General features: G+C 38.5%; 1 protein-coding gene across 1 annotated transcript; it reads left to right on the top strand.

The window, feature by feature from the left end:
- The first annotated feature begins 13,937 nt into the window (after positions 1–13,937).
- On the top strand, positions 13,938–23,630 carry LOC124273940 (melatonin receptor type 1A-like). Its single transcript, XM_046709278.1, has 2 exons — positions 13,938–14,154; positions 21,891–23,630. Exon 2 carries the CDS (start codon positions 21,989–21,991, stop codon positions 23,345–23,347), a length of 1,359 nt encoding a protein of 452 aa, XP_046565234.1. The 5' UTR covers positions 13,938–14,154; positions 21,891–21,988; the 3' UTR covers positions 23,348–23,630.
- Positions 23,631–24,694: the final 1,064 nt, after the last annotated feature.

Here is a 24,694-nt window from a genome sequence, read left to right as displayed (position 1 = left end):
CTTGTGTTTGTTTATGTCTGTGAATAATTGTCCCTGTATTCAGGGGCGTCTGTCCATACATAGGTACATCCCAATTCTTGTTACCGCGATATCTCATGAACTGTTGTACCCAATGTCTTTAAATTTGGTGACAGCCTACATTTGGGGATTACACAGACAACAGTCGATTTTGGTGACCTTGACCTTATTTTCAAAGTCGCCACGACACTTTGACCACTTTTCAAACTCTCGGTAACCCAATATCTCATGAACTGTTGTGCCCAATGTCTTCAAATTTGGTGACAGCCTACATTGGGGGATTACACAGACAACAGTTGATTTTGGTGACCTTGACCTTATTTTCAAAGTCGCCATGACACTTTGACCACTTTTCAAACTCTCAGTAACGCAATATCTCATAAAACATGTTTTCAAGTATGTCGACAGGCTACATTGGGTGATTATGCAGACACCAGTCATTTCAGGCATCTTGTATGTGACCAAAAAATAAAAAGTAGTAAATGTGTTATAAATATTCCATTCTCTAGCGGCGGGGGACATTGCCATATCAGTGGCAAACACTTGTTTGTTTTGTGTTTTGCAGTGTTGTGTGTAGACTGCGGCGTTGTTATAGATATGTGGCAGCTATAATAAAAGGTCTTTTCAGCTGAGTGTGGTTTGATTTCCACACTGTCATTCCATTCTTTCACGAGTTAGCAGATACATGTATGGACAATGAAAGCCATAGATAAATACATGTCATCTAAAAAAAATGTTTTAAAAGGCATGCTTAAAAAAGCCTTTCTTAAGGCCAACATGTTCTACAGGAAACAATACAGGCAGGTTCAGCACCTTGGGCATTGCAGCTATAAGGTTTGGAAAGTTTGTTTTGCAGATTTGCAACTTTGAGGGATCCCTTCTTTATTGTTTGAAACAAGAACAGCCTTTTGCTCCTTCATCTGGAGTACACTAAAGGTAAAAAATGGGCTACTCTGAACAGTTTTTCAGTTATGTTTCACAACCTAGCTAACGTCTCGACTTGGTGCCAAACTCCTACCAAGATAACCCTTCACGTGTGCGTTCTAACCCTACAAAGATGCAATTAACGCTTCACTTGTGTGTTCAACCCCCAGCAAGATGCAGTTAACGCTTCATGTGTCTGTTCACCCCTACCAAGATGCAGTTAATGCATCACATGTGATTCAGTTAAGTGCTCAACCCCCACCAAGATTCAGTTAACGCTTCATGTGTGTTCACCCCTACCAAGATGCAGTTAATGCTTCACTTGTGTGTTCACCCCTACCAAGATGCAGTTAACGCTTCATGTGTGTTCACCCCCTACCAAGATGCAGTTAACGCTTCATGTGTGTTCAACCCCTACCAAGATGCAGTTAACGCTTCACTTGTGTGTTCAACCCCCACCAAGATTCAGTTAACGCTTCACGTGTGTGTTCATCCCCTACCAAGATGCAGTTAACGCTTCACGTGTGTGTTCACCCCTACCAAGATGCAGTTATCACTTCATGTGTGTTCACCCCTACCAAGATGCAGTTAACACTTCATGTGTGTTCACCCCTACCAAGATGCAGTTAACGCTTCATGTGTGTGTTCACCCCTACCAAGATGCAGTTAACGCTTCATGTGTGTGTTCACCCCTACCAAGATGCAGTTAACGCTTCATGTGTGTTCACCCCAACCAAGATGCAGTTAATGCTTCACTTGTGTTTTCAACCCCTACCAAGATGCAGTTAATGCTACACTTGTGTGTTCAACCCCCACCAAGATGCAGTTAACGCTTCACTTGTGTGTTCAACCCCCACCAAGATGCAGTTAACCCGTCACGTGACTTCAACCCCCACCAAGATGCAGTTAACGCTTCGCGTGTGTGTTCACCCCTACCAAGTGCAGTTCACCCCACCCTACCAAGATGCAGTTAACGCTTCATGTGTGTTCACCCCTACCAAGATGCAGTTAACGCTTCATGTGTGTGTTCAACCCCTACCAAGATGCAGTTAATGCTTCACTTGTGTTTTCAACCCCTACCAAGATGCAGTTAATGCTTCACTTGTGTGTTCAACCCCCACCAAGATGCAGTTAACGCTTCACTTGTGTGTTCAACCCCCACCAAGATGCAGTTAACCCTTCACGTGACTGTTCAACCCCTACCAAGATGCAGTTATCGCTTCACGTGTGTTTTCAACCCCTACCTAGATGCAGTTAACCCTTCACGTGTCTGTTCACCCCTACCAAGATGCAGTTAACCCTTCACATGTCAGTTCAACCCATACCAAGATGCAGTTAACCCTTCACATGTCTGTTCACCCCCTACCAAGATGCAGTTAATCCTTCACATGTCAGTTCAACCCATACCAAGATGCAGTTAACGCTTCACTTGTCTGTTCAACCCCACACCCCACCAAGATGCAATTAACGCTTCACTTGTGTGTTCAACCCTCAGCAAGATGCAGTTAACGCTTCACTTGTCTGTTCAACCCCCCACCAAGATGCAATTAACGCTTCACTTGTCTGTTCACCCCCAACAAGATGCAATAAACTCTTCACTTGTGTGTTCAACCCTCAGCAAGATGCAGTTAATGTTTTAGTATTGGTTTAATATTGCAGTCTATTGTGGTATTTCTGTTTCTATTCTGATTGACAGCAATGCACAAGGGCCATCATTGACCGTTCAGATTGATGCCTCTAACATGACCTCAGTGTAGAGAGGACACACCAGCTAGACTTCAGATAGTATTTACAGCAATAAATGCATGATATTTTGGAGTCAGAATAGATTTGTTATTCATGGTGGTTCAACCCCCACCAAGATGCAGTAACGCTTCACCTATCTGTTCAACCACCAGCAAGATGCAGTTAACGCTTCACGTGTCTGTTCAACTCAAAATCAAACTCTTTTATTCTAAAAAAAACCACTCTTGGTTGTACAAGAGAAACAGGATTAAAGCTTTACAAGACAAATACATAAAGGCAAGATGGCAGAACGTACAACAATACTTTTACAATATAAATACAGCATAGTTACAGTTTACAATATAAATACAGCATAGTTACAGTTTACAATATAAATACAGCATAGTTACAGTTTACAATATAAATACAGCATAGTTACAGTTTACAATATAAATACAGCATAGTTACAGTTCACAATATAAGACAGCATAGTTACAGTTTACAATATAAATACAGCATAGTTACAGTTTACAATATAAATACAACACAGTTACAGTTTACAATATAAATACAGCATAGTTACAGTTTACAATATAAATACAACATAGTTACAGTTTACAATATAAATACAACATAGTTACAGTTTACAGTATAAATACAGCATAGTTACAGTTTACAATATAAATACAACAGTTACAGTTTACAATATATATACAACACAGTTACAGTTTACAATATAAATACAACATAGCTACAGTTTACAATATAAATACAATATAGTTACAGTTTACAATATAAATACAACATAGTTACAGTTTACAATATCGATACAACATAGTTACAGTTTACAATATAAATACAACATAGTTACAGTTTACAATATAAATACAACATAGTTACAGTTTACAATATAAATACAACATAGTTACAGTTTACAATATAAATACAACATAGTTACAGTTTACAATATAAATACAACATAGTTACAGTTTACAATATAAATACAGCATAGTTACAGTTTACAATATAAATACAGCATAGTTACAGTTTACAATATAAATACAACATAGTTACAGTTTACAATATCAATACAACATAGTTACAGTTTACAATATAAATACAACATAGTTACAGTTTGCAAGATAAATACAACATAGTTACAGTTTACAATATAAATACAACATAGTTACAGTTTACAAATACATAAATACAGCATAGTTACAGTTTACAATATAAATACACAGTTTACATAGTTACAGTTTACAATATAAATACAGCATAGTTACAGTTTACAATATAAATACAACATAGTTACAGTTTACAGTATAAATACAGCATAGTTACAGTTTACAATATAAATACAACAGTTACAGTTTACAATATATATACAACACAGTTACAGTTTACAATATCAATACAACATAGCTACAGTTTACAATATAAATACAATATAGTTACAGTTTACAATATAAATACAACATAGTTACAGTTTACAATATAAATACAGCATAGTTACAGTTTACAATATAAATACAACATAGTTACAGTTTACAATATAAATACAGCATAGTTACAGTTTACAATATAAATACAACATAGTTACAGTTTACAATATAAATACAGCATAGTTACAACATACATACAACATAGCTACAGTAAGTTACAGTTTACAATATAAATACAACATAGTTACAGTTTCCAATATAAATACAGCATTGGTACAGTGTACAATATAAATACAACAGTTACAGTTTACAATATATATACAACATAGTTACAGTTTCCAATATAAATACAGCATAGTTACAGTTTACAATATAAATACAACAGTTACAGTTTACAATATATATACAACACAGTTACAGTTTACAATATAAATACAACATAGCTACAGTTTACAATATAAATACAATATAGTTACAGTTTACAATATAAATACAAAATAGTTACAGTTTACAATATCGATACAACATAGTTACAGTTTACAATATAAATACAACATAGTTACAGTTTACAGTATAAATACAGCATAGTTACAGTTTACAATATAAATACAACAGTTACAGTTTACAATATATATACAACACAGTTACAGTTTACAATATAAATACAACATAGCTACAGTTTACAATATAAATACAATATAGTTACAGTTTACAATATAAATACAAAATAGTTACAGTTTACAATATCGATACAACATAGTTACAGTTTACAATATCAATACAACATAGTTACAGTTTACAATATAAATACAACATAGTTACAGTTTGCAAGATAAATACAACATAGTTACAGTTTACAATATAAATACAATATAGTTACAGTTTACAACATAAATACAACATAGTTTTACATTCAGAGATGTTACCTGTGATTTATATTCTATAGTTGGGGTTACATTCAGAGATGTTACCTGTGTATTTATATCTATAGTTGGGGGTTACATTCAGAGATGTTACCTGTATTTATATCTATAGTTGGGGGTTACATTCAGAGATGTTACCTGTATTTATATCTATAGTTGGGGGGTTACATTCAGAGATGTTACCTGTATTTATATCTATAGTTGGGGATTACATTCAGAGATGTTACCTGTATTTATATCTATAGTTTGGGGGTTACATTCAGAGATGTTACCTGTATTTATATCTATAGTTGGGGGTTACATTCAGAGATGTTACCTGTATTTATATCTATAGTTGGGGGTTACATTCAGAGATGTTACCTGTATTTATATCTATAGTTGGGGGTTTACATTCAGAGATGTTACCTGTATTTATATCTATAGTTGGGGGTTACATTCAGAGATGTTACCTGTATTTATATCTATAGTTGGGGGTTACATTCAGAGATGTTACCTGTATTTATATCTATAGTTGGGGGATTACATTCAGAGATGTTACCTGTATTTATATCTATAGTTGGGGGGTTACATTCAGAGATGTTACCTGTATTTATATCTATAGTTGGGGGATTACATTCAGAGATGTTATCTGTATATATATATATATAGTTGGGGGTTTACATTCAGAGATGTTACCTGTATTTACATCTATAGTTGGGGGTTACATTCAGAGATGTTACCTGTATTTATATCTATAGTTGGGGGTTACATTCAGAGATGTTACCTGTATTTATATCTATAGTTGGGGGTTTACATTCAGAGATGTTACCTGTATTTATATCTATAGTTGGGGTTACATTCAGAGATGTTACCTGTATTTATATCTATAGTTGGGGTTACATTCAGAGATGTTACCTGTATTTATATCTATAGTTGGGGGTTACATTCAGAGATGTTACCTGTATTTATATCTATAGTTGGGGGTTACATTCAGAGATGTTACCTGTATTTATATCTATAGTTGGGGAGATGTTGTTATCTGTATTTATATCTATAGTTGGGGGGTTACATTCAGAGATGTTATATGTATTTATATCTATAGTTGGGGGGTTACATTCAGAGATGTTACCTGTATTTATATCTATAGTTGGGGGTTACATTCAGAGATGTTACCTGTATTTATATCTATAGTTGGGGGTTACATTCAGAGATGTTACCTGTATTTATATCTATAGTTGGGGGTTACATTCAGAGATGTTACCTGTATTTATATCTATAGTTGGGGGTTACATTCAGAGATGTTACCTGTATTTATATCTATAGTTGGGGGGTTACATTCAGAGATGTTACCTGTATTTATATCTATAGTTGGGGGGTTACATTCAGAGATGTTATCTGTATTTATATCTATAGTTGGGGGGTTACATTCAGAGATGTTATCTGTATTTATATCTATAGTTGGGGGTTACATTCAGAGATGTTACCTGTATTTATATCTATAGTTGGGGGTTACATTCAGAGATGTTACCTGTATTTATATCTATAGTTGGGGTTACATTCAGAGATGTTATCTGTATTTATATATATAGTTGGGGGGTTACATTCAGAGATGTTATATGTATTTATATCTATAGTTGGGGGGTTACATTCAGAGATGTTACCTGTATTTATATCTATAGTTGGGGGTTACATTCAGAGATGTTACCTGTATTTATATCTATAGTTGGGGGTTACATTCAGAGATGTTACCTGTATTTATATCTATAGTTGGGGGGTTACATTCAGAGATGTTACCTGTATTTATATCTATAGTTGGGGGTTACATTCAGAGATGTTACCTGTATTTATATCTATAGTTGGGGGGTTACATTCAGAGATGTTACCTGTATTTATATCTATAGTTGGGGGGTTACATTCAGAGATGTTACCTGTATTTATATCTATAGTTGGGGGGTTACATTCAGAGATGTCACCTGTATCTATATCTATAGTTTATATCTATAGTTACCTGCATTTATATCTATAGTTGGGGGTTACATTCAGAGATGTTACCTGTATTTATATCTATAGTTGGGGGTTACATTCAGAGATGTTACCTGTATTTATATCTATAGTTGGGGGTTACATTCAGAGATGTTACCTGTATTTATATCTATAGTTGGGGGGTTACATTCAGAGATGTTACCTGTATTTATATCTATAGTTGGGGGGTTACATTCAGAGATGTTACCTGTATTTATATCTATAGTTGGGGGGTTACATTCAGAGATGTTACCTGTATTTATATCTATAGTTGGGGGTTACATTCAGAGATGTTACCTGTATTTATATCTATAGTTGGGGGTTACATTCAGAGATGTTACCTGTATTTATATCTATAGTTGGGGGGTTACATTCAGAGATGTTACCTGTATTTATATCTATAGTTGGGGGATTACATTCAGAGATGTTACCTGTATTTATATCTATAGTTGGGGGGTTACATTCAGAGATGTTACCTGTATTTATATCTATAGTTGGGGGATTACATTCAGAGATGTTACCTGTATTTATATCTATAGTTGGGGGGTTACATTCAGAGATGTTACCTGTATTTATATCTATAGTTGGGGGTTACATTCAGAGATGTTATCTGTATTTATATCTATAGTTGGGGGTTACATTCAGAGATGTTACCTGTATTTATATCTATAGTTGGGGATTACATTCAGAGATGTTACCTGTATTTATATCTATAGTTGGGTTGTTACATTCAGAGATGTTATCTGTATTTATATCTATAGTTGGGGGTTACATTCAGAGATGTTACCTGTATTTATATCTATAGTTGGGGGTTACATTCAGAGATGTTACCTGTATTTATATCTATAGTTGGGGGTTACATTCAGAGATGTTACCTGTATTTATATCTATAGTTGGGGGTTACATTCAGAGATGTTACCTGTATTTATATCTATAGTTGGGGGATTACATTCATACCTGTATTTATATCTATAGTTGGGGGTTACATTCAGAGATGTTACCTGTATTTATATCTATAGTTGGGGGTTACATTCAGAGATGTTACCTGTATTTATATCTATAGTTGGGGTTACATTCAGAGATGTTACCTGTATTTATATCTATAGTTGGGGGTTACATTCAGAGATGTTACCTGTATTTATATCTATAGTTGGGGGTTACATTCAGAGATGTTATCTGTATTTATATCTATAGTTGGGGGTTACATTCAGAGATGTAAAGTAAAGGATTAGCATTTTCATCACTGTGGTTATTCTCAAATGTGATAATCGTGCTGGTTTCATCTTCTAATAGTCTATCATTTATGTCAACACCTTGTGTATCCTGGTAATTTGAAATGTTATCATCAGCATGGTCATCTATAATGAAATCATTAATGTTTGTATTTACATTTCCATACAAACTGATTTCATTATTACACGATGCCGGAAAGGGTTGGAAAATGCTTTTTGGCTTCAATATCAATATGACGAATTTGACACAGGATAAAAGCACATATATGATACATGTACGACTCTACCTAGTTGGGTATTAAAGCTCAGATGGAAAAATGCACTTGAGGGGTGACTTCACAGGAGGAAATTTTGACGTTTTAACAACATTCGTAAAGATTCTAAGTACAAACTTTTGTTTTGAAATACAATATAATTATTCATATAGCCTCAACTAATTAAATTACATAAATGATTGGAAAAAGCTTTGTCTTTTTGAACATCTATATGTGAAAAAGATGGAACTCTTGTAGTAGTAAAAAAGTCTTAATTCAAATCGCATAGATAATCTTGTTCACCCATAGAAGTTTCACTTCGTGTATGAGCACTGAACTGGCAACATGCGACTTGGTATCTCTGCAGAACAATTAATTTCAAATTTATACAGTAGTTCATACTGGAGAAACAAAGGGGGAACCTCTCGTCAACTATGACAGGGTTTACTATAGAATGTGTGAAGCCCTTAATTTGACATATAGTCAGGTGTACAAAGTTGTAAACAAATCAGTTACCTCAGGGGTCGTGTCAAAATCACAACCAGGTAGGAAACACAAACTGGATAGCTTTGATAAGGATGTCATACACCGTGCAGTTTATAAACTGTATGAACGCAAAATCCCACCGACGTGTGCTAAAATACAAGACGAGATCAAAGATACAATAAATGTTTCGATAACAACACTTATTGTAGCTCTGGTAGAAATGGGGTTCAGGTTCACCAAAAGGGGAGATGACAGAGCTGTGTTTAGAGAAAACTACTCAATCCTGTCCATGCGATCAGCTTATCTAAAAACACTGGAAGAATACCGCAATTTGGGGTTTCATATTTTATACCTTGATGAAACCTGGTGTAATAAAAATCACTCAACCGATCGGATGTGGCTTCCTTCAGATTGTTCTAAGGCACCAGTGTTACCATCAGGCAAAGGTAGACGCCTGATCATCTTGCATGCTGGTACCCGTAGCAAGGGACTAATTGGCGGCTGTGACTTTGTTTTTGAGACCAAGAAATCTGATGGTGATTACCACAGCGAAATGAATGGGCGCGTATTTTTGGATTGGTTCGAACATCAGATTTTACCGCAGTTATCATTTTGTGTATGCTGCTTTTGCGAGAATTACCTCAGAAGTGTGGCAAAAGGCTGAAGACCGTGTTCTCAAAATCGAAGACGAATACTGTCTGCGGGGCGGCGTTAACGTCAGCCGAGTTGCACCTGTTGTAATTCAGCTAGAGTCCTCGACCAGCAGTGATACTGCCACTTGATATTTTGAGACGGTCCCTGACATGCGCTGCCCGTGCATTACATAACGCTGTCACCCTGTCTGCCTGCCAGGTGGGTCACAGTATAGTTTGTTTCTTAGACGTGTTTCTACCATGGAATTTTTTCTACGTTTTTCGATATTTTACGAGTACTCACTATGATTAGGGAATGGTACATCGTCATTACTCATATGCCATAATTAGGTCGAGGTGGTATGAATGATTATATGTGAGTTTTGAATCTGAAATATCAACTATTATCAAATAATTGCCAAAAGGCATTTTCCAAGCATTTCTGGTTTTTATTTTTTCAGCATTAACAGGTACTATAATACCAGTACTACTTGTAATCGCAATATGTTACATATAGTTTACAGTGTTACATGGTTGTTCCTTTCTAGGAGGTTGGTGGGTAGCCTTGATGTTTGTAATACTGTTTGCTTTACCACACAAACTATGAACATTACTACAGACTTGGTCTGTAGCATATTTACAATCTGAAGGAGAGTCACTGCATGTTTGTTCCTCATGTGTACGAGTAGAACACAAGTTCTCATGCCCACCAGCGCACCCCTGCTGCCTTTGAGTGGGGTCCAGCAGTGTTACCCACGGTTGTAGTAGTGATTCTGTGGGGTGGGAAGACAGGTACAGATTGAACTTTGTCCTTCAACTCCTACCAAGATGCAGTTAACTCTTCACGTGTTTGTTCAACCCCCACCAAAATGCAATTAACGCTTCACTTGTCTGTTCAACCCCCACCAAGATGCAGTTAACTCTTCAAGCGTTTCTTCAACCCCTACCAAGATGCAGTTAACGCTTCACGTGTCTGTTCAACCCCTACCAAGATGCAGTTAACGCTTCACGTGTGTGTTCAACCCCTACCAAGATGCAGTTAACGCTTCACGAGTGTGTTCAACCCCTACCAAGATGCAGTTAACCCTTCATGTGTCTGTTCAATCCCTACCAAGATGCAGTTAACGCTTCAAGTGTGTGTTCAACCCCCACCAAGATGCAATTAACTCTTCACGTGTCTGTTCAGCCCCTACCAAGATGCAGTTAACTCTTCACGTGTTTGTTCAACCCCCACCAAGATGCAATTAACGCTCCACTTGTCTGTTCAACCCCCACCAAGATGCAGTTAACTCTTCAAGTGTTTGTTCAACCCCCACCAAGATGCAATTAACGCTTCACTTGTGTGTTCAACCCCCACCAAGAAGCAGTTAACGCTTCACGTGTCTGTTCAATCCCTACCAAGATGCAGTTAACGCATCACGTGTCTGTTCAACCCCTACCAAGATGCAGTTAACGCTTCAAGTGTGTGTTCAACCCCCACCAAGATGCAATTAACTCTTCATGTGTCTGTTCAACCCCTACCAAGATGCAGTTAACTCTTCACGTGTTTGTTCAACCCCCACCAAGATGCAATTAACGCTCCACTTGTCTGTTCAACCCCCACCAAGATGCAGTTAACTCTTCAAGTGTTTGTTCAACCCCCACCAAGATGCAATTAACGCTTCACTTGTGTGTTCAACCCCTACCAAGATGCAGTTAACGCTTCACGTGTGTGTTCAACCCCCACCAAGATGCAGTTAACTCTTCACGTGTGTGTTCAACCCCTACCAAGATGCAGTTAACGCTTCACGTGTGTGTTCAACCCCCATCAAGATGCAGTTAACGCTTCACGTGTTTGTTCAACCCCTACCAAGATGCAGTTAACCCTTCACGTGTCTGTTCAACCCCCATCAAGATGCAGTTAACGCTTCACGTGTGTGTTCAACCCCTACCAAGATGCAATTAACGCTTCACGTGTCTGTTCAACCCCTACCAAGATGCAGTTAACGCTTCACGTGTGTGTTCAACCCCTACCAAGATGCAGTTAACCCTTCACGTGTCTGTTCAACCCCCATCAAGATGCAGTTAACGCTTCACGTGTGTGTTCAACCCTACCAAGATGCAGTTAACGCTTCACGTGTCTGTTCAACCCCCACCAAGATGCAGTTAACTCTTCACGTGTGTGTTCAACCCCTACCAAGATGCAGTTAACGCTTCACGTGTCTGTTCAACCCCTACCAAGATGCAGTTAACGCTTCACGTGTGTGTTCAACCCCACCAAGATGCAGTTAACCCTTCACGTGTCTGTTCAACCCTACCAAGATGCAGTTAACGCTTCACGTGTCTGTTCAACCCCTACCAAGATGCAGTTAACTCTTCACGTGTCTGTTCAACCCCCACCAAGATGCAGTTAACGCTTCACGTGTCTGTTCAACCCCTACCAAGATGCAGTTAACCCTTCACGTGTCTGTTCAACCCCCATCAAGATGCAGTTAACGCTTCACACGTGTTTGTTCAACCCTACCAAGATGCAGTTAACGCTTCACGTGTCTGTTCAACCCCCATCAAGATGCAGTTAACGCTTCACGTGTGTGTTCAACCCCTACCAACTCCCTAAGATGCAGTTAACCCTTCACGTGTCTGTTCAACCCCCATCAAGATGCAGTTAACGCTTCACGTGTCTGTTCAACCCCCACCAAGATGCAATTAACTCTTCACGTGTCTGTTCAACCCCTACCAAGATGCAGTTAACCCTTCATGTGTCTGTTCAACCCCTACCAAGATGCAGTTAACCCTTCACGTGTCTGTTCAACCCCCATCAAGATGCAGTTAACGCTTCACGTGTTTGTTCAACCCCTACCAAGATGCAGTTAACCCTTCACGTGTCTGTTCAACCCCCATCAAGATGCAGTTAACGCTTCACGTGTGTGTTCAACCCCTACCAAGATGCAGTTAACCCTTCACGTGTCTGTTCAACCCCCATCAAGATGCAGTTAACTCTTCACGTATTTGTTCAACCCCTACCAAGATGCAGTTAACCCTTCACTTGTCTGTTCAACCCCCATCAAGATGCAGTTAACTCTTTACGTGTCTGTTCAACCCCTACCAAGATGCAGTTAACCCTTCACGTGTCTGTTCAATCCCCATCAAGATGCAGTTAACGCTTCACGTGTGTGTTCAACCCCTACCAAGATGCAGTTAACTCTTCACGTGTCTGTTCAACCCCCATCAAGATGCAGTTAACTCTTCAAGTGTTTGTTCAATCCCTACCAAGATGCAGTTAACCCTTCACTTGTCTGTTCAACCCCCATCAAGATGCAGTTAACGCTTCACGTTTGTGTTCAACCCCTACCAAGATGCAATTAACGCTTCACGTGTCTGCTCAACCCCACCAAGATGCAGTTAACGCTTCACCTGTCTGTTCAACCCCATCAACAAAGATGCAGTTAACCCTTCACGTGTTAACCCTTCACGTGTTCAACCCCATCCAAGATGCAGTTAACGCTTCACGTGTGTGTTCAACCCCTACCAAGATGCAATTAACGCTTCACTTGTCTGTTCAACCCCCACCAAGATGCAATTGACGCTCCACTTGTCTGTTCAACCCCTACCAAGATGCAGTTAACGCTTCACGTGTGTGTTCAACCCCTACAAAGATGCAGTTAACTCTTCACGTTTCTGTTCAACCCCTACCAAGATGCAGTTAACCCTTCACATGTCAGTTCAACCCATACCAAGATGCAGTTAACGCTTCACGTTTCTGTTCAACCCCTACCAAGATGCAGTTAACGCTTCACGTGTCTGTTCAACCCCTACCAAGATGCAGTTAACGCTTCACGTGTCTGTTCAACCCCCCACCAAGATGCAGTTAACTCTTCACGTTTCTGTTCAACCCCTACCAAGATGCAGTTAACGCTTCACGTGTGTTCAACCCCTACCAAGATGCAGTTAACGCTTCACGTGTGTGTTCACCACCCACCAAGATGCAGTTAACGCTTCACGTGTGTGTTCACCACCCACCAAGATGAAATTAACGCTTGACGCGTGTGTTCAACCCCTACCAAGATATCGCTTCACTTGTGTGTTCTGACACTTAAAGTGTGGTGCCAAATGGCGCCAGAACGCAGATGACGCCTTTCGTGTGTGTCCAACTAGCCCAAACGCCCAAACCACTCCATGTATGTGACCGGCTTCCGCCAGGTGAGATGATTGACAGTTTGACTCGCGCCAACACTTCGTTAACTCATACAGGTGGGTTACCTAGCAACGCGTAAACTTTGTTAATTCACACGCGTGGCATGTGGAGAGAGGCTTGTTGTTATGCTCTGATCAATAGCCGCTGTTGTGTCGGGAAGGCAGATGAAGGCTCCAACTTTTCATCAGGGAACTGGTCGATCCCAACTGGCATTTCACCATGGCCTATACCGGATCCACTCACACAACTAACGTGCTGGGCGAATATCCCCGACTCCAGCAGCCGTGCAGCTAGGGATGAGTGACAGGGACGTCTTCCGAGACCCCAGTAGCTCCCGCAGGTGAGTTCTTCATCACATTTGGTATCCACTGAAACGTTGATATACTTGAGGTGATTACTTGAACTCACGTCAATGTGCATTGATAAATGTGTGTGGCATATGCTCAAATATGTATTGTTCGCGAATACGGCTTTGGTATTACATGGGTCATGTGGGCGGTGTGAAGCTTCCTGACACATACTGCACCTTTAAGGTGATATGTGTACTTTTGTTTTCACGGAACACAAGCCAATCAAATATAAATATATCGATGGCCATTTTCGTTAATTAGTTTCACTTTCCCTAATCGGCAGCTGTAGGTAGTGCTGCTCTTTGGTGACTGTGATAAGTAACATATGTACATAGCAGAAGAGATACAGCAGATAGATACCTCACATGTACAGACTTAATTAAACAGTATACGGAAGAGCACGACAGGCTGGTTTTCCGAAACCGTGTAACACGTATTCACCGCATAGGTGCATAGGTGTTTTTACACAAAATAGGCGTGGTATAACACATCATAGACGTGTTTTACTTCATATACAAAGCATGGGTGGTATAACACACATCATAAACGTGTTTTACTTCATATTCATAACAGACGCGTTTTACTTCATATACACAGCATAGGTGGTATAACACATATAACTTCATATACACAACAGACGCGTTTTACTTCATATATACAGCATGGGTGGTATAACACATAAACGTGTTTTACTTCATATACACAACAGACGCGTTTTACATCATATACACAGCATGAGTGGTATAACACACATAACTTCATATACACAAGAGACGCGTTTTACTTCATATACACAGCATGGGTGGTATAACACGCATCATAAACGTGTTTTAATTCATATACACAACATGGATGGTATAACACATAAAGGTGTTTTACTTCATATACACAACAGACGCGTTTTACTTCATATACACAACATGGATGGTATAACACATAAAGGTGTTTACTTCATATACACAACAGACGCGTTTTACATCATATACACAACATGGATGGCATAACACATAAACGTGTTTTACTTCATATACACAACAGACGCGTTTTACTTCATATACACAACATGGATGGTATAACACATAAAGGTGTTTTACTTCATATACACAAAAGACGTGTTTTACTTCATATACACAACAGACGCGTTTTACTTCATATACACAACATGGATGGTATAACACATAAAGGTGGTTTACTTCATATACACAACAGACGCGTTTTACATCATATACACAGCATGAGTGGTATAACACACATAACTTCATATACACAAGAGACGCGTTTTACTTCATATACACAGCATGGGTGGTATAACACGCATCATAAACGTGTTTTAATTCATATACACAACATGGATGGTATAACACATAAAGGTGTTTTCCTTCATATACACAACAGACGCGTTTTACATCATATACACAACATGGATGGTATAACACATAAAGGTGTTTTACTTCATATACACAACAGACGCGTTTTACATCATATACACAACATGGATGGCATAACACATAAACGTGTTTTACTTCATATACACAACAGACGCGTTTTACTTCATATACACAACATGGATGGTATAACACATAAAGGTGTTTTACTTCATATACACAAAAGACGTGTTTTACTTCATATACACAACATGGATGGTATAACACATAAACGTGTTTTACTTCATATACACAACATAATGGTATGACACATAAAGGTGTTTTACTTCATATACACAACATATGCGTTTTACTTCATATACACAGCATGGGTGGTATAACACATAAAGGTGTTTTACTTCATATACACAACAGACGCGTTTTAGTTCATATACACAGCATGGGTGGTATAGCACACATAACTTCATTACACAACAGACGCGTTTTACTTCATATACACAACATGGGTGGTATAACACCATAACGTGTTTTACTTCATATACACAACAGACGCGTTTTACATCATATACACAGCATGAGTGGTATAACACACATAACTTCATATACACAAGAGACGCGTTTTACTTCATATACACAGCATGGGTGGTATAACACGCATCATAAACGTGTTTTAATTCATATACACAACATGGATGGTATAACACATAAAGGTGTTTTACTTTATATACATAACAGACGCGTTTTACTTCATATACACAACATGGATGGTATAACACATAAAGGTGTTTTACTTCATATACACAACAGACGCGTTTTACTTCATATACACAACATGGATGGTATAACACATAAACGTGTTTTACTTAATATACACAACAGACGCGTTTTACTTCATATACGCAACGGGCGCGTTGGCAAGACTTCCGCCCGTGTCTCCCCAAAATGTAACGATGAGGAAAAAGATGCACATACATTCAGGTAATATGATTTAAATTTCAGTGGGGGCACGGGCGGAAGTCTTTCCATTCGGCATAAACATAGTTTACACTGGTATAGCACATATTCACCATAGACGTATTTTACTTCATTTACACAACAAACGTTGTATAGCACATATTCACCATAGACGTATTTTAGTTCATATACCCAACAGACGTGGCGAGGACATATTCACCATAGACGTATTTTACTTCATATACCCAAACAGACGTGGTATAACACATATTCATCATGGACGTATTTTACTTCTTATACCCAAACAGACGTGGTATAACACATATTCATCATAGGCGTATTTTATTTCTTATGCCCAAACAGACGTGGTATAACACATATTCATCATAGACGTATTCTACTTCTTATACACAACAGACGTGGTATAATACATATTCATCATAGACGTATTCTACTTCATATACCCAAACAGACGTGGTATAATACATATTCATCATAGACGTATTTTACTTCATATACCCAAACAGACGTGGTATAATACATATTCATCATAGACGTATTCTACTTCTTATACACAACAGACGTGGTATAATACATATTCATCATAGACGTATTCTACTTCTTATACACAGCAGACGTGGTATAATACATATTCATCATAGACGTATTTTACTTCTTATACACAACAGACGTGGTATAATACATATTCATCATAGACGTATTTTACTTCTTATACACAACAGACGTGGTATAATACATATTCATCATAGACGTATTCTACTTCTTATACACAACAGACGTGGTATAATACATATTCATCATAGACGTATTTTACTTCTTATACACAACAGACGTGGTATAATACATATTCATCATAGACGTATTTTACTTCTTATACACAACAGACGTGGTATAATACATATTCATCATAGACGTATTCTACTTCTTATACACAACAGACGTGGTATAATACATATTCATTATAGACGTATTTTACTTCTTATACACAACAGACGTGGTATAATACATATTCATCATAGACGTATTCTACTTCTTATACACAACAGACGTGGTATAATACATATTCATCATAGACGTATTTTACTTCTTATACACAATAGACGTGGTATAGCACATATTCACCATAGACGTATTTTACTTCATATACCCAAACAGACGTGGTATAATACATATTCATCATAGACGCATTTTACTTCATATACCCAAACAGACGTGGTATAATACATATTCATCATAGACGTATTCTGCTTCTTATACACAACAGACGTGGTATAATACATATTCATCATAGACGTATTCTACTTCTTATACACAACAGACGTGGTATAACACATATTCATCATCGACGTATTCTACTTCATATACCCAAACAGACGTGGTATAATACATATTCATCATAGACGTATTCTGCTTCTTATACACAACAGACGTGGTATAATACATATTCATCATATACGTATTCTACTTCTTATACACAACAGACGTGGTTTAACACATATTCATCATCGACGTATTCTACTTCTTATACACAGCAGACGTGGTATAATACATATTCATCATAGACGTATTCTACTTCTTATACACAACAGACGTGGTATAGCACATATTCATCATAGACGTATTTTACTTCATATACCCAAAGAGACGTGGTATAATACATATTCATCATAGACGCATTTTACTTCATATACCCAAACAGACGTGGTATTATACATATTCATCATAGACGTATTCTACTTCTTATACACAACAGACGTGGTATAATACATATTCATCATAGACGTATTCTTCTTCTTATACACAACAGACGTGGTATAACACATATTCATCATAGACGTATTCTACTTCTTATACACAACAGACGTGGTATAATACATATTCATCATAGACGTATTCTACTTCTTATACACAACAGACGTGGTATAATACATATTCATCATAGACGTATTTTACTTCATATACCCAACAGACGTGGTATAATACATATTCATCATAGACGCATTTTACTTCATATACCCAAACAGACGTGGTATAATACATATTCATCATAAACGTATTTTACTTCATATACACAACAGACGTGGTATAATACATATTCATCATAGACGTATTTTATTTCATATACCCAAACAGACGTGGTATAATACATATTCATCATAGACGCATTTTACTTCATATACCCAAACAGACGTGGTATTATACATATTCATCATAGACGTATTCTACTTCTTATACACAACAGACGTGGTATAATACATATTCATCATAGACGTATTCTTCTTCTTATACACAGCAGACGTGGTATAACACATATTCATCATAGACGTATTCTACTTCTTATACACAGCAGACGTGGTATAATACATATTCATCATAGACGTATTCTACTTCTTATACACAACAGACGTGGTATAATACATATTCATCATAGACGTATTTTACTTCATATACCCAACAGACGTGGTATAATACATATTCATCATAGACGTATTTTATTTCATATACCCAAACAGACGTGGTATAATACATATTCATCATAGACGTATTTTACTTCATATACACAACAGACGTGGTATAATACATATTCATCATAGACGTATTTTATTTCATATACCCAAACAGACGTGGTATAATACATATTCATCATAAACGTATTTTACTTCATATACACAACAGACGTGGTATAATACATATTCATCATAGACGTATTTTACTTCATATACCCAAACAGACGTGGTATAATACATATTCATCATAGACGTATTTTACTTCATATACACAAACAGACGTGGTATAATACATATTCATCATAGACGTATTTTACTTCTTATACACAACTTAACAGACGTGGTATAATACATATTCATCATAGACGTATTTTACTTCATATACCCAAACAGACGTGGTATAATACATATTCATCATAGACGTATTTTACTTCATATACAAAACAGACGTGGTATAATACATATTCATCATAGACGTATTTTAGACGTGGTATAATACATATTCATCATAGACGTATTTTACTTCATATACACAAACAGACGTGGTATAATACATATTCATCATAGACGTATTTTACTTCATATACCCAAACAGACGTGGTTTAATACATATTCATCATAGACGTATTTTACTTCTTATACACAACAGACGTGGTATAGCATCGCATGTTTTAACACTTTTATAAAGAAAACAGCCTGTGGTTACAAATACTGGTTGTATAAATGCTTCAAGCTTCTGTTGACATCATACAACCAGGTTAATCTCATCTGCTGTTAGATGTAGTGCTGCAATATATCCCTTAAAACCTCCCACACCGTCAGAAGACCGATACACTTGTGATTAGGCTAACGTTTAGTCTCTCAAAAATGTAATTTTGATGGAAACAAATAATTCCTTTTTAATTAAAAAGGGACCACAGTGAGACGAGAGATTCAGAACCTGAGGACATCTAGACTTGCTTCGTGTAAGGGTTTGTTAGAGGGGACATCCATGCAGTTCGGGGGCTGTAAGACAGACTACACAATCGATCAGTATTGCAGTCAGACGGGGCGAGTGAAGGTGACCGCTCAACCGCAGACTTCTACCTACCTGGGAAAGCTTTTACTTCTAATTGTGTTGGAGGGCCGGGGTGCAGGTATTGATCAAGCACATTACAGCAGTGTGTGTTTGGGCTGTTGCCTGGGGGTACTGCTTGCTGCTACACAGGCTGGGATGCGGTAGAGGCTGGAGGAGGAGGGCTGACTGAGGCCAGAGGTCGCACGATCTAATAGTCGATACGATCTATATCTTTGAAGTCAGACTTTTACCCCAATACGATACCACTTCGCTTGATAAATTCGGATCTTTACTCTGTTAAGATACCCCGATTTGTTAGGACATATATCTAATTAAATTTGGATCCTTTACGATGCCTCATTGCCTGAAAATCTGTTAACGCACATGTCGACGGGGGAACTAGGTCTGATTTACGACGAAGAATACTTTGAGTCCAAACTTCTTTTGTTGGTTATATACCATACACAAATGACAATTACAAGAAAATAAGTCAAGGGAATATTCCAACGCTACGATTATAAGTCCAGCGACTCAGCGCTGTAGATACTGAAGCAAAACGTTGGGGTACCCGGCAGCCTAACAGATGGAACCATATATATGTAGTTACAGACATTACTGGGTAGATAGAAACAATGGCTTTGTCCTGGATGTTGGGCTTATTGATGTGGTGACACGGTCAGGAGGGTAATCATTTACGGTTACACACGTCTTAAATTGTTAAACAACTGACGGCAGTTATACATGGATCACAACATATGAACTAGTCTAGATCACCCGAACGAGGTGACATTCAACAGTGCACCAAGGCCATGTAGTCCAAAAGCTATATGCTCAAAGGATACTAGGTTTTCCAAACTGAGCGCAATAGAGTAACTCAGTGACCGATGTGAGGCCACATCAATCAGGGGTCCGGCCTGGTCTTATCTAGGATGCTTGGGTTTTCCATTCAAACAGACTGTTGCTTTTCAAAATGGCTCATGGCCATTTAGTTCGAAAATTTGATTTGTACAAAAACAACACACACAGAAACCAACAAAACATAGCAAAAATGAAAACTGAAAAAATACCAGACTCTAGAGAATACACAATTGATGTAGGAGTCACTCAGAAACGACAGGGTGTGAATATACCCAGAGGCTCGGTCGTGCTTATCGAAACATTGTACAGAACATCAAGTATACTGGACAGAACCCCACACTGCAATCAACCACTGTGTAAAGTCCCTATGTTTGATCTCCTGTCATCAGTTATCTCCCTTGGTTGTTGTATTGTTTTGCAAATATAGTTTTACCTGTATATACTCGGCCTCAGTAACCACGAGACAGACTAGATAGAGTAACGAAGCATTTCTACTTCCAGGAATCCAATATCATTTGCATCTGGAGTGAACCGTTTTCTTTCCAGTGCTAAACTACTGACAGCGTTCGCGTGTGCGTTGTTGGGTATCTTAGTCCACCCCGTTTGCCCTTTCCACTCTTTTTAATGACGAAGAGTATATAACCTTGCTGACAACAGGTCCTTCCATAGTGCACAGGCTTGACAAAATTAGAAGCATCTTCACCGAAACGTGGTGTTAAAACAAGAAACGAGTTGAGACATCAATGCTTGAGCTAAATATGTCTTCATAAACACCTCTGGTCTGACTCCGACCAAACATAGCGCATGTCCCGATGACTCATGTCGTCCGTCTTAGGTTCAGGTGACAGACACGCTAACTATGTACAGTCATATGTATGTGTCCTCTACTCCTTGGTGGTCTCAGAAAAAAACTGTCTTTACTTTACTTTGACCTCCACTTTCAGACTGAAGGCGCCAAGAAGTTGCACATGGTATGGTCTGCTTCAGGGAGTCGATGGAGTCTTGGTGGATGGAGTAACAGCAGCCGCCGGCGTTGACAGAGATGCCAAGTGTCGGTAACATCACATACAGGGACATCAGCAACGACGTCAACATCCTCCTTGCCGTCTTGGCGTCCACGTTGTCTGTGACGGCTGTCATTCTCAACAGTCTCCTTATCTACGTCATCTGCCGAGCCAAATACCTACACACCTGCACCAACATCTTCCTGGTGTCGCTGTCGGTTGCCGAACTTCTTGTGGCAGTGTTTGCTATCCCGTCGGCGGCCGTCGCCCGGATACACCACTCCTGGGCCTTCTCCAACACCTTCTGCACAGTGTCAGGCTTCCTCTACAACGTCGGTCGGAACGGCGCCGCCTACAGCCTTGTGATGGTGTGTGTGGACCGATGTGTAGCAGTTTCAACGCCCCTGAAATACAGCAACATCATCACATCACGGACAGTCCTTATGTTGATGATATTCGGATGGAGCCAGAGCACTCTTATTGCCCTCGTACCGTTCTTTGGGAAAGGCTTGTACACTTTTGTTGGAAAGTTTTCTTTGTGCATGTTGCTAGGAGATAGCCATTCATCCCATATGCTTTTCAAGGAATTATTTGGATGTCTTTTACCAGCATTTGTGATAATTGTTATGCTTGCCAAAATAGTTAAAGAGGCGAGCTCCCACCATCGAGTATTTGCTATGTTACCTTTGCCTGGTTCGTCATTAAGGCCCGCCCACTATGGCCGAAACACACTGAAGGCTATGAGAGCCTTGTTTACCATTATCCTTGCCTATGCAGCTTTCTGTATCCCTTTATCAATTGTTAAGATCGTTGACCAAACCTGCTGTTCGCATTTACCGGAAGCGCTGGTGACGTCATTTGTCTGGTTGTCCTTCCTGTGCTGTGTTATTAATCCTGTCGTCATAGCAACCATGAACAAGAAATTCAAACAGTCATTTATGTCACTAGTGTGCTCATGTATGAAACCTCCGCGAACTCACGACAAGGAGCGTTTCACTATTACTTCTGGTCTGCACACGGTACTAGACGCCTCGCTGGTCAGCAACATCATACACAAGCCGGACACTTTCAGACAACACACGCTTTCAAAACTCTCGCAAAAACAGGAAGGCTTACATTTGTCGGTAACCAGAGAGACAGTTTGGCGGAGAACACAATTATCGCAGGGATCAGTACTAGTCGGGACCTCGACGGTGTGTCCTGATCCCGGACCGTCGACACGATCTCCACTTCCTCGGATCTCAACAGTGCCGTCTCTTCCTCTGACCTCGACAGGATGTCTTAATCCCAGAATATCGATGGAGGATCCCATACCCGAGAAATCGACTGGGTGTCCTCTTCCGTCAACTGTGGGCAGTGTTCCTGGGTCGCCCACGGAGACGAAATCTATCAACTAATTCAGGGATTTTGTTATTTCCATTTATTATGTAGATACCATTTTAAAAATATTTTTATGAGAATTTGTTGAATTGTTTCAAAATAAAAAATGAAAACAACTGTATCACGGCAGAACAGCGGAGTTAATATTTCCTACCATTGGTCCATGGTCCCCGAGTGCCATCCAACCACCTGTAGCACATTCTGGGACACAGCTGTATTTGTGCTCATTAAAGTAACATTCAAATATCAGACCACGTTTTTTTCCTATTTTAATCATTTTAAATATGTTTTCTGTGCCCTCCGTCAATATGACCATTGGTAAGAGTGAGTGAGTGAGTATATAGTTTTTACGCCGCTTTTAGCAATATTTCAGCAATATCACTGCGGGGGACACCAGAAATGGGCTTCACACATTGTACCCATGTGGGGAATCGATTCCGGGTCTTCGGCGTGACGAGCAAACGCTTTAACCACTAGGCCACCTCACCGAACCTCGGTTGTAGGAGTATCAGTGATGTTTCTTTCACATTGCACAATGTTCTATTTATGTAACTGACGTCATGTGAAATGAAACGCATATATTCTGGTATGGTCACGACAAACAAACCATCATAATCTAATAGCCGTTGATGTGTAGTTGTGAAGTAATCACGATGCACAGGCTACGGGGGTTTGGGGTGGTGGGGTGTGTGAGGCCCATTTATTTCTTTTCAATTTCTTTTCAATACAAACTGGTGAGTGGGAGTCACAGCGGTGGTGTTGTCCACACAACTGACAATGTGACAATGACGTAACAACCACTTCTCCGATCCTGTACCTGTATCCGAGTGTAGAGGGTTGTGTTAGTGAGTAACGTGCACGTGGAAACAAAGGGTTTAGAAGTCGGACACCAAATTCAAAACTAGCCAATCATTAAAACATCTACGCTTATACTTTGATTGATAGCTGATCTACCTTACACTAAAGTGGACTTACCCAATGAAATGCACTTAATATAAGAAAAGCGCTTTACTGATATTACTTTACTTACAACTGTTTAAATATCTTATGCAGCCTGAAATGAGAGATTTGATTATTCATAAATCAGTGAAGATGACTGATCTATACATCTGAAATAAATCCAATAAATAAGTATTAGTTACTGTTTTTTCCTGAAACATACAAACGATACTATTTAAACGTGTTAAGTAAAACAGCTAAATGATAAAACATAATCACTATGTACAGAATCACTATGTACAGAACTCTACCACAATAATAAAAGCATATCTTGGACTACTCAGGATTAATATTAGAGAAACAATTCTAAACAGTAAGGTTTCAGAATATGGTGAGGAAAGTGACTACTGACAGTAGAACTTATT

This window comes from Haliotis rubra, unplaced genomic scaffold, assembly GCF_003918875.1.
Source record: "Haliotis rubra isolate DU_JTF1 unplaced genomic scaffold, ASM391887v1 Scf186, whole genome shotgun sequence".
Taxonomy (NCBI): Eukaryota; Metazoa; Mollusca; class Gastropoda; order Lepetellida; family Haliotidae; genus Haliotis; species Haliotis rubra.
Note: the sequence above shows the minus strand (reverse complement) of the source record. Positions and strands in the feature narration are given on the sequence as shown.